This window comes from Gadus chalcogrammus, chromosome 18 (genome assembly GCF_026213295.1).
Source record: "Gadus chalcogrammus isolate NIFS_2021 chromosome 18, NIFS_Gcha_1.0, whole genome shotgun sequence".
Classification (NCBI taxonomy): Eukaryota; Metazoa; Chordata; class Actinopteri; order Gadiformes; family Gadidae; genus Gadus; species Gadus chalcogrammus.
The window spans coordinates 10,241,323-10,263,771 of NC_079429.1; the positions used below are offsets into that span (position 1 = coordinate 10,241,323).

The following is a 22,449-nucleotide window of genomic DNA, read 5'->3' on the forward strand; positions in this document are numbered from 1 at the left end:
TGTTGAGTACGATCATGTAGTCGTAATGAGTACTATATTCGATCCTCAATGTCTGCAGACTAACTTGTAGGTTTCCTAGAGCTCGAACACCATACCAGCTCCTTAATAACATCTATCAAAGTTCACTGTAAGACGCTTGGATAAGCGTCTACTAACGACTTTATACTAAATAAATGCCCTTCTAGCTTTGTAATAGTGGTAGTACTAGTACCCTAACTGATATGTTACCCATTCATTGAACGTGTTTTTGTTTAACTTGGTTAAAACATTCATATGAAATTAGTTTCGCAGAGCTAATAGCTTCTTGAGCTCATTATAATTTTTATGTCTCACAGGTGAACTACCTTTTAGAAGCAGCGGTGGTGACATAATAGCAGCATGCTTCTCCCCTGCGTTCTCCGTGAGCTTTCTCGGTGCTCTACACTGTTGATGCACTGCAGCCGTGTGCTAAGACTACAACAAAAACTACAGCCCAGCGAGAGGGGTCTCCACACTCAGGCCCAGGAGTTCATAGCGCGGCGCATCGGTCTACGATGGAAGCCGCAGACCAGGGGCATCAAGAATAGGAGTAACAAACGCGGGAGCCAGGAGGATGAGTGGAAGAGCAAGAACAAGACGGTGCTGACGTACATCGCCGCGGCCGGCGTGGGAATGATCGGGATCTCGTATGCATCGGTGCCACTCTACAGACTGTACTGCCAGGTATTGATAAACCCGCAAGCCCACCAGAACACTCTTGCCCACAGGAAAACTCTTGCGTTACAAATCATAGTTTTAATGGGTGTTTTTTTGGTGAGGAACAACAGTTTTGGACAATTCACTTATATTCACTTATTACTAACGGTGGTACCTTGGTGGTATTACTTTTTTTTAATTTTATTTTATTTTGAGGCATCTTCTTAGTGAAGCCTACAGTTAGACTGCAACCCTCACCGCTCCACGATCTACTATCCTGCACGCATCTAAACATAATAATCTACTTTTAATGATATAATAATGAATTCATGTCGAAAGAGAATATTTGACAATTCCTAGATTGATACTTGATCGATACTTCAATACAACAAGTAATTGTAACAAACCCTTCCAAACTGCAGCCATCCTTTTGGTTGAGAACTGGGCTGTGCCAGAGACGGTAGGATAAGAAGGTAATGTAGCTGTTGTCCTTGGACAGGCCTCGGGGCTCGGCGGCACGGCCGTGGCGGGCCACGATGCGGACCAGGTGGCGACGATGACACCCGTGAAGGACCGCATCATCAAGATCACCTTCAACGCCGATACGCACGCCAGCATGCAGTGGAACTTCCGTCCGCAGCAGTCCGAGATCTACGTGAGTTTGGCGTGTGAATGTTCTACCATTGCACAAACTGTGTTTGGTTTGAGTCATGCGTTCTCGAAAGTTGGTTTTATGATATTTCCTGCTTTGTGTCATTGTTTGTTCCTGTTGTTATTGTTAACCTTTTTGTTTTACTGTGTGGTTTTTGAACAAAAGAATATCTCCTGAACTAGATCTATTGCCTCTGGCGATGTTATACCAAACATGCCATTTGGGGGCACTGTAAACAAGCGTAACTGACATCACCCTTGACAAAGCATCAAACGTCTGTGTACACTGCTTCTCCAGGTAGTCCCAGGAGAGACGGCTCTGGCCTTTTACAGGGCCAGGAACCCTACTGACAAACCCGTCATCGGCATCTCCACCTACAACGTAGTGCCCTTCGATGCCGGACAGTACTTCAACAAAATCCAGGTCAGGAACCAAATCACACACGTGTCTAATGCACACACACGTACACACGCATCTTTCTAAGTCACCCACACTATTTCTTAACATATATTATCAGTCTTAAGGTAATGGAGATCTTACAAGGAGAAGTAAAAAAATTAAGATAACCTTCCTCCCTCCTCCTCCCTCCCCCAGTGTTTCTGCTTCGAGGAGCAGCGGCTAAACCCAAAGGAGGAGGTGGACATGCCCGTGTTCTTCTACATCGACCCCGAGTTCGACGAGGACCCACGGATGGCGCGCGTCGACACCATCACCCTCTCCTACACCTTCTTCGAGGCCAAGGAGGGCCAGCCTCTGCCCCCCCTGCCCGGGTACAGCTACAAATGACCTCCCGGCAGACCGCCGGCTCGGTGGAGAGACTCGAACTTTAGGACGTTTGGACAAACTGTCTCAATGGCAATTTTTTTCTATTTGCGATTGTGTTGAGATCAAATCTGTATAATTATATATATATACATATAGGAGATTACATGATTTTGCATTCTTCAATCATCCAACGGAATCACTGCCTGATTTAATGTATTTATTTTCCAAAAGTGTCAATTGTAGGGAGAGATGGTGGAAACTACATGGATACTTTGTTTTATGCTGTGTCCTGACACTAAATGTAAAGGGACGACTGGGGTCATGCCACGATGATGGAAGTTGTGTGTTAACAGCTGTAAAATGAGTATGAATGATTGCCCTATGTTTAGGATAACATTGTTTTAAATGTGTAGTACCCTGATCAACCAGCAGAGGACACACGGGTGAAAGTATTGCATAATGCAGTACCTTGCCTGTGTTATTGAAGTAGCAGTCGCGTCTCTATTTAGGCTAAACGGAAGATATATCTTCGATTTATTTGACTCCTAGCAAAAAAAATATTGAAAATCACAAACATCCTTGGCCAATGGAATCGGGCGAGAATTGATGACAATTACTATGCTATATAATGACATTTGAACCCTGAGGAGAATAATAAAGCATCGGTTTCTCAATATCCCCTTATTTTGTTATCGAGGCCAGAAATGTTGTAATACTGGCGATTGTCCACTACTCAATCAGAATCAATCTCATTAATATTCAAGTGACCCTAATACATATTATGTGTGATGGCTGCATGAGCAAAACACGATGCATTTAGATTCGGAAATAATCCAAAATTCTGGTGTGTTAATTCGAGTGGACACCAGCAGTTGTACAACTATTTCGATTGGACCCCATCCATCCTCATACACATCACTACCAACTGTTTAGAAAGAAATGTATGAGTGAAGACATTACTCAATGGACCCTGCTCTGTGGATTGTGTCATGATTATGCCTTCATGTAAAACTCAAGACTAAAGTAAGGCCGAGAGAAAGAGTTTACTTGTCTTATAAGATTACATCATTTGTTTATCTTCCTCTTGAATCAATGCAGTCTTTAGTGTGGCTGCTGCTGCTGAGCTGCGTCACAGCACACTGTGTCCACTTGTCAGGAGGGAAAAACGACAACAAACCGAGCCACGCTGTCCCCCTGCCAAGGTGCACGCACGCTGCGCAGACCACCCATATAGACTATAATATCACGGAGCCGGGGTCAGTTTTGTATCGGTCGTTTGTGATGCTCTGATATTTCAGAATATAGTTTCCGACCGACCTGGGATCTGCCTTAATAGATATCTGCCTTTCAATTCGAAGGGGCGGTGTTCGCTGTACTTCCCAGTCTTTATGAGGTTTGATGGACATCTTGAGCGTCGACTACAATTTAGAGGCTGCCCTAGCAACCCAGTGCACCGACCAACCACATCTAGGCACCGATATCGCCCACCACCACCTCTTGAGTGGTTGATCATATAGACAAGGGTCCAAAGGTACAGTGGGCTGATCCATTCCCGTATCCAGCCAATCACTGATTCGAACGCACCACGGGACGCTCACTGATTGGTAGACAATTGAGAAATTTGTACGCTCAGATACTTGGATTTTACCTCACTTTATTGACGCGTAGAAAAGAAGAGAAGGAGGGGAGGAAGGAAACCGAGCTGTGTGTGTTAGAGAGATACAGGGTGCTCGTGCCTCTGACCGTGCGGGCAAACAGGAAGGATTAACGAAGACGAATTGATTTGTCAGTTTGAGGGGTCTTCACTGATAGCACTGGTCCACATCGGGGGTACGTTTATGCGATGCAAGGACGAAGTGCACCGCTTCTATTGGGACACATCGAGGGTATAGTCCAAAACATTGTTCCCGTGATCACATCGTTTTAACGTTGCATTATGTCATCGCCCAGCGGATGGCACTTTGGACACTTGTGGCTCTGACTGAGGATCGCATAGTATTTGTTGTCATCCTTCAAGATGGCAAATGTTTAATGACCGTTAAATAGATTCGTGGTAAAACGGTTCATGAAGCGAACTTTATTCATGAAGACATCAAACGCTTGAGTGTTTTTTAAAACCCCTCTGTATGGGGTTCACATCTGTTGTATAATATTTGATTACTTTGCCCGATCTGCCCGATTTTTTTTTTCCGACATCAGAATTACGCGCCACTGAAGTTGTATAACTGCGTCTATATTTTCTGAACGCGGTTCCACAATGGAACAAGGCGACACTCGGCGTTGAGGATGAACCACAGAACCAGTCCCGTCAAGGCATACGATTTTCTGCTCAAGTTTCTCCTGGTGGGAGACAGCGATGTGGGGAAGGGGGAGATCTTGGCCAGCCTTCAGGATGGAGCCACGGAGTCGCCGTACGGCTACAACATGGGTGAGATCACCGTAAACAATATAATCATTGGTCGGTTGCACTGGCATTGCAATAGAGACGTTTACATGTAGGCCTATGCATGGTCAACTTATAGCCTACTCGGGAGTTTTCTTTCTTTTTTCAAAAATTCCCAAAACCATGGAGCAGTTTTACGCATTGCTTGGTCCAGACGCGCGCACTTTCTTCAGCCAGAAGAGGTAGTTGGATGTCAGCTCTGAGCACGTCATGGGTGCATTCCTAAAACATTAATGAAGTTTCATAGGATCTAAATATACCAGAAGTTCATTGTTACGTATAAGAAAGTCTTTATTATAAATGTTAACACGCATACTTGTCTCCAAGTGAATGAACTAGACCCTGAGTTCCTAACTGTCTTTCTTTGTTACGCATGTTGTCAACAAAAGGACGGTGACGACGTGGTCAAGTGTTATGGTCAACCAGCTCTGCAGAAATCACAGAGTACCTTACCGAACAAAGCAATAGAGTGCTAACTCATTTTAGTAAATGTGGCGACATTGTGAGTTTTGTGTTCCATTATATTCAGTTAAACATAAGGAATATATCCTATGCGGGAAAACATGCTCAGTCTAAATTCATTCAAAGGTATTTTTTTAAATTATCCACCCATCATGGGTGTGGAGAGCAAAAAGTAATCATGATAGAGGTTGATTTCATAGACATGTCCATGCTTGTTCCTGGGACCGGCACTGCCATGGGAAATAACTAAGCAAGCCCTACCTTGTGGAACAGCTTCTGCCTCTCCATGTATTTACGAGCCATTACTGACATAGAGCATCCATCTGAATTTGCATGGTTTATGCTCCTGTCCTGCTTATTGGCTTGCTTACCCTGTTTTGTTTCGAGTTTGGAACTGCTATTTGTGAAACTCTTTTTTGTAGAGTAACAGACGTTTTAGAAGTTGACTTACTATTTTTAGATGAATGTTGGTAATGTGCAAAATGGGTAGTTAGGCATCTCGCTCGAGGATGCCAATGGTATTGTTGGCAGACACACACACACACACACACGCACACACGGTTACTGACTTCCAAATTGAGGTCAGATGTGTTGCATTATTAGTAGCTCTAGCAGATGGAAGGTTGATTAATTCATAGATGGACACGAATATTCACATTCAACCAGAATGTGTTTGAGTGAAGCAAAGTGATTAAAACACCATCCAATTGGCTCATGCCTTATGGTTCCAGATCCAGCTGTTGAACAGTCAGTGATAGTTAAAAGAGCTCTATTGGACCATCTGGGCGGACACGCCCACTGGGGATGTTAAACACTTTGGAAGGGTTTGTAATGGCTATTCAACAGCTCACCTGGTTGTAAAACACACAGCACTGGTGTAGTTCTGTTGTGTGTACATGCTGTTTATACAAAGCCATGGTCCCTCACCGCTCCCCTCTTCATTTCTTGTTGTGGGAAGTCAAATTACTCACCTGGGACCTTAAATCACTGCCCTGGAGAGGGCCAACATACTGATCATCACAAACACTGTGTGTGTGTGTGTGTGTGTGTGTGTGTGTGTGTGTGTGTGTGTGTGTGTGTGTGTGTGTGTGTGTGTGTGTGTGTGTGTGTGTGTGTGTGTGTGTGTGTGTGTGTGTGTGTGTGTGTGTGTGTTGAAGTACAGTTAACTGCCAAGCCTCTCATTATGTGTGATAGCGTGTTTTCACCTGGGGAAGTATGTACAGATTGATAACTGAGGGCTTGCCCACCCTAAGGCCCTAGGGTTAGACTCCTGGCAAAAATGTTTTGGCCAATTTAACTGTAATGCATCCTTGATCGAGATGATCTTGGATACAAGTTAAAAGTAGAAGTGCTTAATCATTCTTAAATCCAAAGTGAAATCAAATGCTGTAATCTGACTACATTCCATGCTTATCTCTCTGGGGGAAAAAGGAAAGTTGGCACATTGTTCGCACAATGATGACAGCCTCAACTCAGATGCAGAAGAGATGATTTATTCAATTTGGCAATGACTAAAGTCCATGCCCATGTCAAGCCAATGAAGCCATGAATCCATGATTCACTTTCCCAAATGATTTACCACTCTATAAGATTCCCTTGCAAAATTGATCAATCATTCAGTAATTTTGCAACCGACCGAATAAGCCGCAATGAATCAACTCAGCAAAACTGATGCATTTTCCCCATGCACTTATTTCGGTTTTTCAAAACTGACATCACATAGGCACCTAAACTGAGACTCAAAGGAACTCTTTGTCAGGGAGAAGGCAGTCTGAGTAGAAAACACATCACTTTTCTCTCCAAACTTTGGAGTATAGTGGCTTTAAATCCTTGAGAAAGGCATTTTACCCTTGCCCAGTACAAGATTTTGTACTGGGCACAGGTGCAATTGAACCACTGAAAGTAAGATGATGAATATTAAATGAATAGATAGCCAAGGTAAGACACAAAGAAAGACGTGCACGTGCGCGCACACACACACACACACACACACTCACTCACACGCCAATAGGAAATTGACCAGCTACTGTTCTGTTCAAGCATCATGTGTTCTGTTCTACATTTCAAAGTAATTTTTTCCATCGCATTTGGATGATGTGTTTATCCATACAAACGGTACAAAGCAGAACAAGATATGCTTAGATGACTCTGTCAAAAAACCTTCCAAAACCATCAGGCGGGCAGGAGCGCAACTGCCAGGGGACTGCAGACACGCTCCATAAACAAGAGTCGGCATGAAAGTTGTCATGCTGGTTCAGGCAACAAAAAAAAGAAAGACAAAGGAAGAAAATGACACTTTAATGGTCATTAAAGGCGGTGTCTTTGCCAGCCCCTCTTGCAGGAGGGGGTAGAGCGGATTCCTCTTGTCAAATTAAACTGAACGTCGTGTAAGCAGCTTTGGCACGTTGACGGCGAACGAGGGGAAGTAAGACGGGTTGTTGGCGTGGTCGCGGGCGTCTCGCTAAAGGCTCCCACTGATCGGCTGACATTCCTTGTCTCCGTCTCGGGCTTTAGCGTCAAGATGCTCAAACACACACTCTGCAATAAAAACTTAAAACGAACCCATGCCTAATCACAGCCACTGTCTGGATTTGGATTTGAAACCCGTGGTTGTCGTCGCAGCAGGTTGTGTGTGAGCAATCTGGTTTATTAAGCCCATTCCCTATCCCCCAACGGGCAATAAGGGGTAGTGTGTCTGCCTTATCCTGTGTTGAAGTGTGTGTGTGTGTGTGTGTGTGTGTGTGTGTGTGTGTGTGTGTGTGTGTGTGTGTGTGTGTGTGTGTGTGTGTGTGTGTGTGTGTGTGTGTGTGTGTGTGTGTGTGTGTGTGAGAGGTACAATTGATATTGTACCCCCCACTCCTGAGGTACAATCAATTCATAGATAAGGATATTAACAATAAACGACTTAGAAGCACAAACAGTATGAACATGTGCTTTGTGTCCTCATTTGACTTTAGGGTGAGCCTGCTATGCTTGCTGTGTACATACCGTATATTGAGCCACTTGTATTGTATTGTACCTTGTAAACCCTGACCTTGTACACAGTTAGTCACACTCACTAACACATACTTTAAAAACTCCCATGTGCAACACTTTACACCCAAACATTTTCTTTTGGAAGTAATTTCCTTATTTCCCACAAACAGTGATTAACGGAGATTAGGAGACACATAATCTAAGAAGGAGAGAAAGACAGACAGGCGGACGGGTCTAGACATTCAGACAGTCAGCTCCACTTTTTTGGTAACCTTTCTGTCTTTAAGCTAATCCCTGTCTCCATGCAAACGTGGTCGATGGGTCTGCAGAAAAAAACATAATCTCATCATCTCCCCCCTCAAACGCACACACACATACATGCGCACGCATGCACACACGCATGCACACACACACACACACACACACACACACACACACACACACACACACACACACACACACACACACACACACACACACACACACACACACACACACACACACACACACACACACACATTAAAACAAAATATATAACTGACAACATGACTCAGTAGATTTGGTCACACTGAAGGTATTCATGGTCATTAAAGTCAAAGGAGAATTAGGAAACATCTATTGAATTTATGTTCCAACTGCCGATTTCAGAGATTTGATTATTTAATATAAGATTAGTAAAAGCTGGATTTGGAGTTTGGAAGGAATCTCAAAGCTTTTTTTTCATCCAAACTTGAGTCCTCATAAGCGTGTTTGAAACTACATTCTGAATGTTGCTAGACCACTGTACAATATCACGTGACGTTTAGACGTCATTGTTTTGAGAAAAGATTTCATTTCACATGTCCAAACCGCAACACAGGCCGCAGTGGTCAGAAACAGAGCAGGGGAGACATCTACGTTTTCTAAAAGCTTGTTTTTCGGTGGTGGAAAACTCAGACTTGAGGCAATTGACGAAGACAAGAGGTAAATGTTTACAATACTATCTGGCGGAGTGTGGACAAGGCCTTAGTCAGTTCACTGTAGTCCTTTCCCCAACCATCACCATGGCGACCAACCCCGTCACCACCACCACCACCTTCACCACACTCTTTATTTGGGCCCTGATCACGATTGAGATGGAAAGAAGTAAACGAGTAGCGCAGCCTTGATGTCTAGCCCCTCTCTTTTTTCTGGCTCATCTTTGCTAATCAGTTGGTTTCTTTGGGAATACGGGACATAGCTGTGGTCGCTTCCCCAAAAACCGGTGCCAAGGAAAATCCTCTTTATGAGAGTCAAGTGACTGCTCCAGGGCCACTGTGTGTGTGTGTGTGTGTATGTGTGTGTGTGTGTGTGTGTTGGTTTTACTGTACTTGTGAGGATGTAACTCTTGACAGGGAAGGGTCCTCACAAGTATAGTAAAAACCAATCACAATCGTTTGTGTGTGCGTCGATTTTCTTCAGAGTCGACCACAGGCTCTTTAGCTGCATGATCTCAGCTACTGGAACGATGTCAGAGACCAGCATGCCTTCCACAGGCTACCCTGGTGGTATAGGGTGAATGGGGGGGCTCCTCCGACCCAATATGGCAGTGCGAGAGGCTGTTATTTCAAGCTGTGGTGAGGGGATGAGGACGGGGCCCAAACCCCATATGGAAAAGGCCTTGATTATAGTCTTGAGGACAGACACAGAGGCAGAAACGGGCACGTTGGGCCAATACAGACTCAAGCGTGAAAGAATGCATCCATGGACCATGGCACAGACAAACCAACACGGGGCCACCGTGTATATTTTCCTCATTTTATGGCCTGGTGATAATTTATTCAACGGAGGACTTGATACAGATCAGTGAACACACTGACGTGATAGTTTGTTCCAGAGATCCGAGGTGAGCGCTCAGGAAGTGGCTCTGTGGAGTTCGTAGATATGAAACACGCCTAATTTCTTCGAGTTGACCACACACGGTTTACATTAGAGAAAGTGAACGTATCCATGGCGAGCCTTATCTAAATAACTCAATGTTGACTTGCAATGTTGCCGGGGAAACCTGAAATATGGAGATTCTTCTCCCTCTGCCCGCCGTCACAATCACACGGCATAAATACCATAAGATCTGCATCTCCACCTCTAAAACCACTTCCCCATCGGCCTTCAGAGAGCCGCCATGAAGGCTGCGCCATGGCCGCCCCTCGGAGAGAGCATTTACGGCCCCTGCCTCTTACGTAAGGGATATTTCCCAAGATTCATCTATCATTCATGCACGTGTGTGTGTGTGTGTGTGTGTGTGTGTGTGTGTGTGTGTGTGTGTGTGTGTGTGTGTGTGTGTGTGTGTGTGTGTGTGTGTGTGTGTGTGTGTGTGTGTGTGTGTGTGTACTTAACGACTTCTGTTTATTTTTATCCAGCCACTCCCCTCCTCTCTCAGGCACTCACACATGAGCACACACACAAACGCGGGCACGCACGTGGACAAGTACACTCACAAGCCTGCTGTGCAAGTCAGTGTGGAGGTTGAATTGGCCTGCTTCTTCCTTCTAATAATAAATTCCGCTCCATCGAATATAAACATAAAGCTGTAGTACCCCCCCCTCCCCACACACCACAATCACAGCCACCGTCATCACCACAACAACACCTCTCACCATCTCCTGTAGGGGCTGGGATAGTTCTTATGAAGGGACTGTACCCCTCTGGTATTCAGTGTTTATTTATTCATGCCTCTAACAATGAAAAGGCAAAAATATCAACTGAAGTCGACTTCCTTTTTTCATCTTCCAGCATTGAAGTATGAAATATTTACATTGCGGAGAGGTAATGGGATGGATTGCTTTTATGTGGTTCCACGTCAAGTGTACAGTCCCAGGTAACTGGAAAAGAGCCCAGTGCCTCAGAAGATGCCTCAGATTGAGTACAAAAGTTACTTCTAAGTAATACTTGAAAGGATTGGAATTTGTTAAAAATCTGTTAAAATTTTCAAAAGTGGTATCGGCCCATCCCTGGGGATTTGTTGAGACGCACAGATCTCAGTAACGCTGGCTACAGAAGGGTCCTTTGCACCTCCCTTTGAGGTTATCCTTGCATGCATATGTAATGACTGTACACCCATGCGTGATCCCTAAGCACGCATATGCATTCATACTCCCTAGGAAGACCGCCTGTGAATTTAACCTCCACGTGCAACTGAATGAGGGTGAAACCCACAGTGAAATAGGCGATCCACATTTTCCATCACTTCCTGCACATGCTGACTTTTCAACACAGACACATAGATGTGTTTATCTGAAAGGGCCCAGAGACCCACTGACCAGGTAAAGCCTTGTATTATATACCAGGTGTGATTTTTGATAAGCCAACCAGCCAGTTCGATATCTGACCTATAGTGACATCAGATGTGTAGATAGATGATAGGGTTAGGGTTAGGATTGATTTAGTTAAGAGGGCCCCATTAAAAGGTTTGAATTGAACCAACACAGGAAAATGGCGATGCTGTGATTTCAGCAGTGACCAGAGGAGTAGAGGGGGAAGGGTTGGAGGGGAAAGGTCGGAGGTCACCTGAAGTTTAGAGGTCCTACTATTCTGCCTATTTGCCTGAGCTGAGCTAAAAATAACAGGAAGAAAATAGAACAACTGTTTTCTCTTTTACAGTGAGATGAATCCACCCAGACAGTCACGTGTGTGTGTGTGTGTGTGTGTGTGTGTGTGTGTGTGTGTGTGTGTGTGTGTGTGTGTGTGTGTGTGTGTGTGTGTGTGTGTGTGTGTGTGTGTGTGTGTGTGTGTGTGTGTGTGTGTTTACTCCTTTGGTTAGAAGTTCAGCAGACCCGTCATAAGGCTGCAGAACAATCACAGATGGCCCACACCAGCTCCCATGTTACTATGTCTTTGTAGTTCTGTGCTGCAATGTTAGGGTGGTGCCTGACTTCAACAGCTCTCCTGAACACTCCTGCCTTATATAATATTAGCATGATGATCTGTGGGATGAGTTTACATAAAGTGAGTGTGTGTGTGTGTTTCCTGTGAATGTGTGCATGTTGAAGATGTGTACGTGTTACTGCTGTACATGTGCATTGTGTGTCCGTGGGTCTGTGCGTGTGTGTGTGTGTGTGTGTGTGATGAATGGCCCTTTGTAATGTAGGAAGGTTTGTATGTGTGTGTGTTCGGGTATGGGGAAGGTGTGGTGTTGTACATCGTTTATGTGTATGTGTGCCTGCGTGCGTGAGTGCATTGTGTGTGTGTCATGTCACCCTAAGTGCCTGTAGTTGAAGAACCAACAATAGATGGGATATTTTAATCCAGCAGCAGCAGACCTTTTAATTACTGTAATAAAAGAGATCAGCCATTTGCTCTCTTTGTTCCCATTGAGGAGACATGTGACAGCTGCCTGATGTGTGTGTGTGTGTGTGTGTGTGTGTGTGTGTGTGTGTGTGTGTGTGTGTGTGTGTGTGTGTGTGTGTGTGTGTGTGTGTGTGTGTGTGTGTGTGTGTGTGTGTGTGTGTGTGTGTGTGTGTGGGGGGTGGGGGTGGGTCTGTATGTGTGTTTGCATAAGTGTGTTTGCTTCTGTTTTTAGCGAATTCAGTGAATTCGTAGAAGTGTGTGTGTTTTTCTGTTTTTATATGAGTTTGTGTGTATTTGTGTGTGTGTGTGTGTGTGTGTGTGTGTGTGTGTGTGTGTGTGTGTGTGTGTGTGTGTGTGTGTGTGTGTGTGTGTGTGTGTGTGTGTGTGTGTGTGTGTGTGTATGTGGGGATATTTTCGCTTATTACAAATAGATGCCCAATGCGATAGGAAGGAAACACAAACTGACAGCGGATTGTTTTGATAGCCGGGCTGTCGTTGATCAAGTCTGAGCCCAGATGTCTGTCCATCTAAAGACCCTTTCAAAGATTCAATGTTCCTGAAGAATTCCTGCATTGGGTCATGTGTGAATGTAAATAGGAATTTATATAATAGAAAATCTGCACCGAAAATGTTCCTGCTCAAGACCTAGTACATTTCCGTATCACTGCCGGTATGGCTGAATTGTGAATGTAAGCAGTAACATTGCCATGATCGGCACGTAAAAGCTGACATCTGTCTGACTTAAGATGCTTTCACGTGGAGGTTCAAACAAATCACAAGACACAGCTGATGATGTATTTAAATCTGCAACTATTTAAAGTAACACGCCGCTGCTTTTCTGATGATCAATAACAACAGCACTACAGCTCGTTTGTTTTTGAACAAGCTCCTTTTTTGAAGAATGACTGGAAATGTGAAAGATTCAGATTAAAGGAAGCTATTCTCAGTTTGCGAGTTTTATGGTGGATGGCATCTACTGCTGCCAGTCTTACGGCGATGTTGCACCACCGCCATCTCCTGGACTGTACTTAGGCCCATCTATCAGGGCATTGTGTGCGGAGGGCGCTTGACCCCATTGTTCCAGAACGTAGCAATGAATGTGAATGTAGTATGAATATATATATTTACTTGCGGTTCCTGAAAGGTTATCCTAGTAATTGACCGAGAACTATGAGAGGAAGAGGCTTTATAGAGAGGAGAGGGGATGGGGGTGGGGGTGGTGGTGGTGGGAGGCTGTGCTTAAGCAGGTGGCCTGGTGGGTTGATCAGGACACATGCTCCTGAACTCCTTCAGCCAATCCAACCAGCTCTCCCTCGCTGTGGAAGCAACTGGCAGCAAAGACATCGCACTCTCCTAATCTTCGATCCTGGTTCTTGTCCCTGATACCTGTTCAGGAAAACGTCAAGAGAACGTACAAAGGGGGGAAGGGGGTGGAAAATCCCCAGATTTGAACCCAAGCCCGAAAGCCTAAAAAGCCCACCAGGCAATGTAAGCGGGTTGCTAAACGAATAAGTTATTCCCCGTAAATGGGGCAAGTCATTGTTGAAGGGTCTGGTTACAAGAATGGAGCCTGTTTATAGTCCACAGTTCAAAGTTGGAAACTGGAGGGAACAAAACAGCAAAAACAACAGCTGTCAGTGCCTGTTAATAGTGATGTTATTGTGTTATGGATGGAGACTACTTACCTTGTTTGTGCACACGCTCACCGGTCAATGAAGTACTTTGGACCTTTAACCTCATGTTCTGGTATTGTTATGTGACCCCTCTACCCTGGCTGCTATTCTATCTCTTTCACCTCAACCTTTCGTCCTCACGGCCCCACAGGGACAGTCCTCACAGCCTACACTCCCTGGGATACGAACAGACAACCTCAGGATTAGAAGTGAAATTGTGAAGTGGAGCCATTCATGCCAAGAGTTACTACAACACTTTCACCTCCACTACCCACAGTTCCTGTTACTGTGTGTGTTTGTGTGTGTGTGTGTGTGTGTGGGGGGGGGGGGGGGGGGGGGGGGGGTGGGGGGGCAGTGTGTGTTTGTGTTCTAGATGAGTCATTCTATCTTAAGGAGATTTCATCGTCCTCATCTCTCTGCTCCTCCCTGATAATGTACGGCTGTTCTGGTCTTACACAACAACGCAGGCACGCACGCACACACACACACCCACACCTAATCAGTGTGTTTACCTTCATGACGACCTCTATGTGGTGAAATACTCAACCTGCGTTACCTTCCCTCTTCTTGTGTTTATAATTTATGGTTTTACGATTTTACTTTTGGAAAGCACTTTGGGACCTTGCTTTGTGAAAAGTGCTTTACTAAATAAACTTGACTTGCTTACTACTTTACAATGCAACAACTGTGCTCCAAATTGCGTAACAGCTCACAACAAATATTGCTAGCCTGCTAACAGCATATTGCTAGCCTGCTAGTCCTTTGCCTCAATGTATGTGTGTATACACAGTTCGTGCACATGCACACATACATCTAGCCTAGTAAATACTTGAATTAGTGAATTTGGATACAGGGAAATAAATACATGTAAATCTTTTGAGATTCTATTATATTTACTTTTTTCAGGAATCGACTACAAGACAACAACCATCCTCCTCGATGGAAGAAGAGTCAAGCTGCAACTCTGGTACGTTGGCCCTGAATACCCCCACCAGGGCCCTGAATACCCCCACTAGGGCCCTGAATACCCCCACTAGGGCCCTGAATACACCCGCTAGGGCCCTGAATACCCCCACTAGGGCCCTGAATACACCCACTAGGGCCCTGAATACACCCACTAGGGCCCTGAATACACCCACTAGGGCCCTGAATACACCCACAAGGGCCCTGCACAAGCCCTACAGTAGTCCTCACAAGCCCTACAGTAGTCCTCACATGCCCTACAGTAGTGCGTACGTGGCCTACAGTAGTGCGTACGTGGCCTACAGTAGTGCGTACGTGGCCTACAGTTGTGTACACGTACCCTACACTAGTCAGAAAAGGCAATCACAAGTGAGAAATGAAATGTGATATAACATAGAAATAAAACAAGAAAACAGGCCCACACATGCCTGTGCACTTGCATGTGTGTGAGTGAGTGAGTGTGTTTGTGTAGGCCTACCTCTCATCTTCCACATCCCCTGACCTCTAAGGTGAGAGAGAGAGAGAGAGAGAGGATGCTAAACAGCACAGACTCTTCCTCACGCTGAAGATAAGCAGGGATCACAGGGGGCGGATTCCGTTTCTCTTTTCGGAGGCAGATTTGCCAAAAAACATTACAGTGGAGGGAAACTGACGGTTGGAAGAATGCAAGAGGAAGCGTGCACATCAAAGCGCACGCACATGTGGGCTACTACACACACACTAAGGGTTGTTCTTGGATGTAACATAAGAAGTATGATCTATTGGCCAGATATACACTTGATTTTTTTAATCGCTCACAAATTCAATATGCCACACAGAGTAGCCTTTATCACACACGCACGCACACAAACTCACACACGCACGCACAAACACACACACACACGCGCACACAAAGTGCAACGGTGCAAAAATGAGTGTAAGACGACTGAGGATGAGGAAGGATGTGTTGTGTAATTAAAGCGCTAGCTAGCGTGCTCTGCTGCTGCCCCCCAGGGGTTCTCTCTGAACCAACGCGACTCCAACCCCCCCGTGCGTGCCTGGTGCCTTGCTCAGAGACGTATTTTTAGCCGGCGGTTTTTTATGCCCTCAGCTCGCGTCACGTTAAATTAATCATGTCAAAAACTGTTTGCTGTACGACCGAATTGCCGCGGGACAGGTTTGCACGCCGCCTGCCATCGCAACGCGCTGACCTAAACGCGCTAACATGACAGAGCATTAGCATAAGTAGGCCTGCTGCAGGGTTTATGGCAGAAGGAAAAGGTGACGTGGCTGATGTATAGGCTTCTCGGATTTGCATTTATTTATTTATTAATTCAACAATTTTGCCCGCTTCAGTAGCTAAACAGCAGGACCGTTCTCTGTGAATAATCGTAGCAAACTTCAGAAACACAAGATACGGTACTTTGTTCGCCTACCAGCCCCATTGCAAAATCCTCCAAAATGAAACAAGGTTAGCCGTAGCTGAAACCAGCAAAAAAAGTACCCTCATTCAACCTACGTATGTTAATGTCTTGTAAACAGTCCTGAAGCTATTACTAAGTGCTAACACCAATCCCAAAAACATCATCATCAAATCTCGTGTTAACTATCTGGAAAGCAGACGCTGTGAATCCCAGAATGCAGCTGGGTTCATTGCAGGCCAGTGGGTTTGAGGTAGTGGCGGGCCGGGGGCCAGAGAGGTCTGCTCTGCCTGCCAAGCCAAACACTGTGTTGGTATGCAGCCCTGGACAGTGTCATGGTAGAGGCATGTTCTTGTTTTTGTTTTCACCCTAAAATAAATGTAACTCTTTCCCGTCCCACCACACTGTCCGATGCTGTTGCGCGATGATGACTACAGTTACATAGTTATAGTGATAGTTATAGTTAGAGAGAGGTAGTTCCTGATTTTTGTTTTTGTTGGGATAACGTTTTGGGGAATCCTTTGTTATATTTCATACTTCCTTTTCCGTCCTGTCCTAATCTGTAGTGTTGTGTCCGTTATCTTTACAGGGACACGTCTGGTCAGGGGCGGTTCTGTACGATCTTCCGATCCTACTCCAGGGGAGCCCAGGTAAACGCTCTATGTTTGTGTGTATTGTCACTGTATGTCAAACAAGTAGCTCCAAATCGGGCTGAAACTCAATCCATTATCAATGGTAAATCACCAGCATTGATATTTGCAGTGGTTTTAAAACGGTTAAAAGCTTAATGCAAACAACAACTACCTATGCTATGAGCACTTTCTTTGGAAAGCAAAGGAGGCACCGAAACGCGTACAGACACACGCACGCACAAACTGCAACTGGGTAGGTGGTTAAGAGAAAGGGTCCAACCATGGCGTCCTCTCCATCTCAGTATCATTGCAGCATTTTCCATCCATTCTACATGTTTATTGACACAGAGCTGTAAAAGGGGCTGAGTGTGCTGCTCTCCAGACCCCTTGATGGTGTGGAGTGTTACCATGGCAACTCTGACACCATCGACACAGGAGCGATGCACTGGGCTATTCTTCGGTTTCCTACGTGCACTGTGCACTTTAGTTAATATAATATTACGACTGTGGTGTGTGTGTGTGTGTGTGTGTGTGTGTGTGTGTGTGTGCATGTGTTAGTGAGCATGGTGTCTGTGTGTGTTTGTATTTGTACTCATGTACTATATAACACAGTCCAGTCCTCTTTGCAGCAACAATAGCCAAGAGTCTTACAGCAGAGGTCCAAGAAAATGCACCCTTAAAAGGAAATCCTATGATATGCATGAGACGAATCCCATGCTTCGGTAATTGTTCAATGCTTCAACAAAAGCACTCCACGCAGGCAGAACCGATCACTGCACAGGCAGTGACAGCTGTAGGCTGTATTTGTTTTGACACAAAACAATGTGGATGGTCGGACACAGTGGATGATCGCATTCACACACACACGAGGATAATTCTCATTGGAGATCCACGGTGCACATGTTGATGCTACTAGTTGAGTTGTACTGCCTGTGTTTTTTTTTTTTAGGGATTCCTAATCCATTATGATATGTGTTAGTGTCTTGTCTTCAAGGCCAGTGTGCGTGTGATTGTGCGTGTGATTGTGTGTGTGTGTGTGTGTGTGTGTGTGTGTGTGTGTGTGTGTGTGTGTGTGTGTGTGTGTGTGTGTGTGTGTGCGTGTGCGTGTGTGTGTGTTCTCATGCATTTGTTTGACCTCTGGCCGTTGCTTTAGATTCAAATGCATGGGGACCATGATGAGACCGATAGTATGCATTCCTGCTGCCCTCGGTTTACCCATGGTTGTCTCACCTTCACCTGCCTCCTCCGTCTAACAGGGAGTGATCCTAGTCTATGACATCACCAACCGGTGGTCCTTCGATGGCATCGACAGATGGATCAAAGAGATTGACGAGGTAAGGCGGGATCGCACTCAATCAATCTGACCTTCCCGCTCCTGCTTATCTCTGAGTCCATTACTCTCCCTCCCCTCTGTCTGTCCGTCAGTCTGGCTATTGATACCATCGAGCCACTTTTGTATGTGTGTGTGTGCGCTTTTATGTGTGTGTGTGTGTGTGTGTGTGTGTGTGTGTGTGTGTGTGTGTGTGTGTGTGTGTGTGTGTGTGTGTGTGTGTGTGTGTGTGTGTGTGTGTGTGTGTGTGTGTGTGTGTGTGTCTGTGGGTGTGTGTCTAGTTGCATCAGTGCAGTTGTGTGATTGTGTCTAGTTGCCTGTGTGTGTGTGTGTGTGTGTGTGTGTGTGTGTGTGTGTGTGTGTGTGTGTGTGTGTGTGTGTGTGTGTGTGTGTGTGTGTGTGACTGTGTGTGTGCGCTGAGAGTGCACATCACATGTGTCTAAGTGTTTATACCTCCGTACTGTTCATCTCAGCATATCGTACATGGTTGTGAACCTCAAACACACTGTGAAAGACAAAGCTCAAAGGCCCTTTTGTCAAGGACATTTGTAGCGTGCACGGTGCGATTAGGTTTTAGAGGGTTTTGATTTAGATTTTGAGATTTGTGATGTAATCCCTGCTGCTCATTTGCAGCCCTCTCCAAATGAGTAAGCCGCCATCACAGCGCCATCCCACACATTCTCCTCTCCATGCTCACTCCAAAACACACTGCGGACTGGACCTACAGATTGTATCAGCCCTTTAAATTGATACAAAACAAAAGCCCATGTCTAGATTGTTGATAGACATTGAAAGGCCTTTTTTTTTTTTAAAGGTCCATTGAGGCAATCACACTCTGGTCTGGGTCCAAATTATTTAATAGGAATTATTGGGATATAAGGCGGTGTATTCATAAGGCAGGGAGTTCATAATGATATATTGACACATGGCAAGATTTTTTTTTCTTCTTTAAACTTTATTCTGAGAATTGTATAAACCTGTGGGCTTCTTTTCATCACATAATCACAAGAAGTCTAGCAATGGATTTATTCTGTCTTTAATCCGATGACCGCAAGATATTAAACATCCAAATGATATTACAGCATGCGTGTGTAGATAGAAGTAGCCTGCACATAACGACTGCTATCATCTTACTCCGATATGATTATTATATATGTATATGAGTATATTTTAGTATTCTTTAATCATTATATATAAGTATATGAGTACATTAATTACTAAATGTAATTTAGTAGTAAAGACTGTAACATTATTCAAGATCCAATTGGAAGGAAATTAATCCCGGGACAGAAACCCATAAGTCAATGCTTAAAAACGTTCCTTCTATGATGTTGTTGCCATTACCCAGCATGCACCAGGGGTGCCTAAGATCCTGGTGGGCAACCGGCTCCACCTGGCCTACAAGCGTCAGGTGACCACGGAGCAGGCCCAGGTGTATGCAGAGAAGCTGGGCGTGACCTTCTTCGAGGTCAGCCCTCTGTGCAACTTCAACATCACAGAGTCCTTCACGGAGCTGGCCCGCATCGTGCTGATGAGGCACGGCATGGACCGCCTGTGGAGGCCCAACAAGGGTGAGGGCTGGGAGAGGGTGAGGGTGAGGGGTAGGAGAGATTGGTGGCGAGGGGTGGTTACGGGGATGGGGGAGAGGGCTAGGGCGGGTGAGGGGTGGGACAGGGTGAGTGTTGAGAGAGGGTGAGGGGTGTTACAGGGTGAGTGTTGAGAGAGGTTGAGGGGTGTGTGAGGATGAGGGGGGGGAGAGGTTGAGTGTTGAGAGAGGGTGAGGGGTGTGTGAGGGTTAGGGTAGAGGCTGGGGGACACACTCTTTGTGATTTTAACTCTATAGTTTGAAACCCAGAAAAAATATAATAACAAAGATAGGCACTCTTAAATGGCAGTATTTGCACTAGTACCTGCACATATGCCCCTGTATTACCTACGTCTATATAATAAAGTATGTATTACTAGGCATGCGTATTATATAGGCCTGTATGACAGAGGGGAAATAGTAGGAGCAAACACAGGTGTATCTCATTACGTTAATTATGGGCCCTGGCATGGCCACACTTAATGAGCTACACCTGTGTCAACCCTAGCAGTCACCTCTGTGATAAATGCCTGTCACATTGGCTGTGAGATGTTACAGTAGAATTTGGACTACTATCTACTACTACTATTATAGTAGTCTTTAGTCAATGGGCATTCTGGTTGTTTTTTTGACGTTAGGATGCCCCCTAGTGATGTGGAAGAATACATACACAGCAGTCTATCAATCCTTCATAATACATTACCTTTCTTTGGTTATTCCCTTTGATTATTCTGTTTGCAATAATTTGATCATGATAACTGTCTCTACATATTGGAACAAGGTTTCTCGTTTGACGGTTAAACCTAGTCGCTACATTACAAACCAGAGAGCTTGACTGACGTCTCGCGCTGAACGCTCGACATTACAACCCAGACTGCATGGTTCACATCTCGTGCTGAACCCAGTCTCTACATAACAAGCCAGACGGTTTGGAACCCGGTCTCTGCGTAACAAACCAGACAGCTCGGCTGACATCCAGTGCTGACCCGGTCTCTCTGAACTTTATACATAACAAAGCAGACTGTGTGGTTGACCTCTAGCGCTGACCCCGGGCCCCCCCCTAACCTGCACCCCGTCCCCTGTGTTCCCGGTCCAGTGCTGAGCCTCCAGGAGCTGTGCTGCCGCTCCATCGTGTCGTGCACCCCCGTCCACCTGGTGGAGAAGCTGCCCCTGCCCCCCGCCCTGCAGTCCCACCTCAAGTCCTTCTCCATGGCCAACGGCCTCAACGCCCGCATGATGCACGGCCGCTCCTACTCCGTCACCGCCCCCTCCAACGCCGCCAACAACGCCGCGACCGGCGGCGGCGGCGGCGGCGGCGGCCCCAACGCCGCCACCAAGAGGACGGGGGCCGTGCTGCTCAAAAAGCCCAAGCTCATACGCCCCCCTCCTCTGAGCCCCTCCGCCCAGAGCTGCGCCAGGAACAGCTGCAAGATCTCCTGAGGTGACGGAGGCGGCGCTGCTGGGTGGCGTAGCGCCGTGGTGTAAAGGGCTGCCCGCTGATGCCAGTCGTTGTCATTGTCGCGTGATATGTTCATGTGAGCCATCTGTACAGCGGTTCTACGGTCTGCATTATGTCGTCGTCGTCGTCGTCGTCACCTCTGAGTGCTCCGACAGAGCCACACTCATCCCAGCAGGCGACGAGAGAGTCTGATGGCGCTCAGAGTTTCGAGCGTTTTGAAACGAGAGCCGGCCGTCCGGCCGCACTCGGTGGGGAGACACACGACGGGGGTCACTGCAGCGCACTTCCTGGAGCGTATGGGTCCTCATAACATTGTAATAACACGTGATAATGTCATAGTATGTGATAACATGTGTCTCTCACAGACCCTCTACCCACCAAAGCCCTTGGCTCCTAGCAGGTGCAAAGAATGAGGAGAAACTGGTTTTGAAATCAATGTTTTTTTTGTCAAAAATAAAGATTGACTTTATTGATTTTTTTTTTCAACAGGAAAAGCAACCTCTATCTCAGGATGTTTTGTACAATTATATACATATAAACACATGCAGGCCGTACGTACTGTATGTCGACACTTTACACATAACCCGCACACGTTCACTACCCCAGCATACAACGCACTGGTGTCCATTGTATGTCATTGTAAACACTTGCCCGTATGCATGAAGACACTTTAAGAACCATGTCCATCTTTTGGAATTAAAATGTATTGTATGGCAACGCTTTTCTAAATAACCTGCCACAAATACACGATCTAGGGATCACTATGCCCCCTGGTCTGATCAAATCTGGATTTTCAGTTTACAGATTTTCAGATGAAAAGTTCTGTATGATATTTGTACGATATGTATGATATATTATTATAATTGTTATAATATATTGTTGTTTGATATAATATTGTCGTAAATCGATTTGGTTTCAGTCTTTTTCCATGTACAGTGGGTTTATTGCAAAACGACACAGCCACCAAAGACATACCGGATTTTGAGGATGTCACTCAACAGGAAACCAGTTTTTTCAACCCTTTATCAATGTTTAATAAGATCCACATTTCCAATAAACTTTTACCAAGCCACTTGTAGTGTTTCTTCTTGAGGACATGTGGTGCGTGATTATATTGTTTGAATTGATG

The 22,449-nt window shown here is 45.5% G+C and overlaps 2 protein-coding genes across 2 annotated transcripts in view; both read left to right on the forward strand.

Annotated features, from left to right (window-relative positions):
• Positions 1 to 3,019, forward strand: part of LOC130371289 (cytochrome c oxidase assembly protein COX11, mitochondrial) — a 3,479-nt gene extending 460 nt beyond the window's left edge. The window contains exons 2-5 of the mRNA XM_056577020.1: positions 336 to 702; positions 1,175 to 1,330; positions 1,625 to 1,750; positions 1,922 to 3,019. Coding sequence (XP_056432995.1) covers positions 379 to 702; positions 1,175 to 1,330; positions 1,625 to 1,750; positions 1,922 to 2,113 — 798 coding nt within the window. The 5' untranslated portion in view covers positions 336 to 378 and the 3' untranslated portion in view covers positions 2,114 to 3,019. The remainder of the gene's footprint in view (positions 1 to 335; positions 703 to 1,174; positions 1,331 to 1,624; positions 1,751 to 1,921) is intronic.
• Positions 3,020 to 3,736: 717 nt separating this feature from the next.
• rab40b (RAB40B, member RAS oncogene family) lies at positions 3,737 to 22,416 on the forward strand. Its single transcript, XM_056576362.1, has 6 exons — positions 3,737 to 4,520; positions 14,858 to 14,918; positions 16,904 to 16,964; positions 18,203 to 18,280; positions 19,625 to 19,847; positions 20,958 to 22,416. The coding sequence occupies exons 1-6, from the start codon at positions 4,379 to 4,381 to the stop codon at positions 21,299 to 21,301; spliced, it is 909 nt and encodes a 302-aa protein (XP_056432337.1). The 5' UTR covers positions 3,737 to 4,378; the 3' UTR covers positions 21,302 to 22,416.
• The last annotated feature ends 33 nt before the right edge of the window (positions 22,417 to 22,449 follow it).

Excerpts from the sequence above, each read along its gene's own strand:
- rab40b (XM_056576362.1), top strand. The coding sequence starts at position 4,379 with ATGAACCACAGAACCAGTCCCGTCAAGGCATACGATTTTCTGCTCAAG. Across the intron at positions 4,521-14,857 it reads GCCGTACGGCTACAACATGG|GAATCGACTACAAGACAACA; the intron begins GTGAGATCACCG and ends TACTTTTTTCAG. Across the intron at positions 18,281-19,624 it reads GGATCAAAGAGATTGACGAG|CATGCACCAGGGGTGCCTAA; the intron begins GTAAGGCGGGAT and ends GCCATTACCCAG.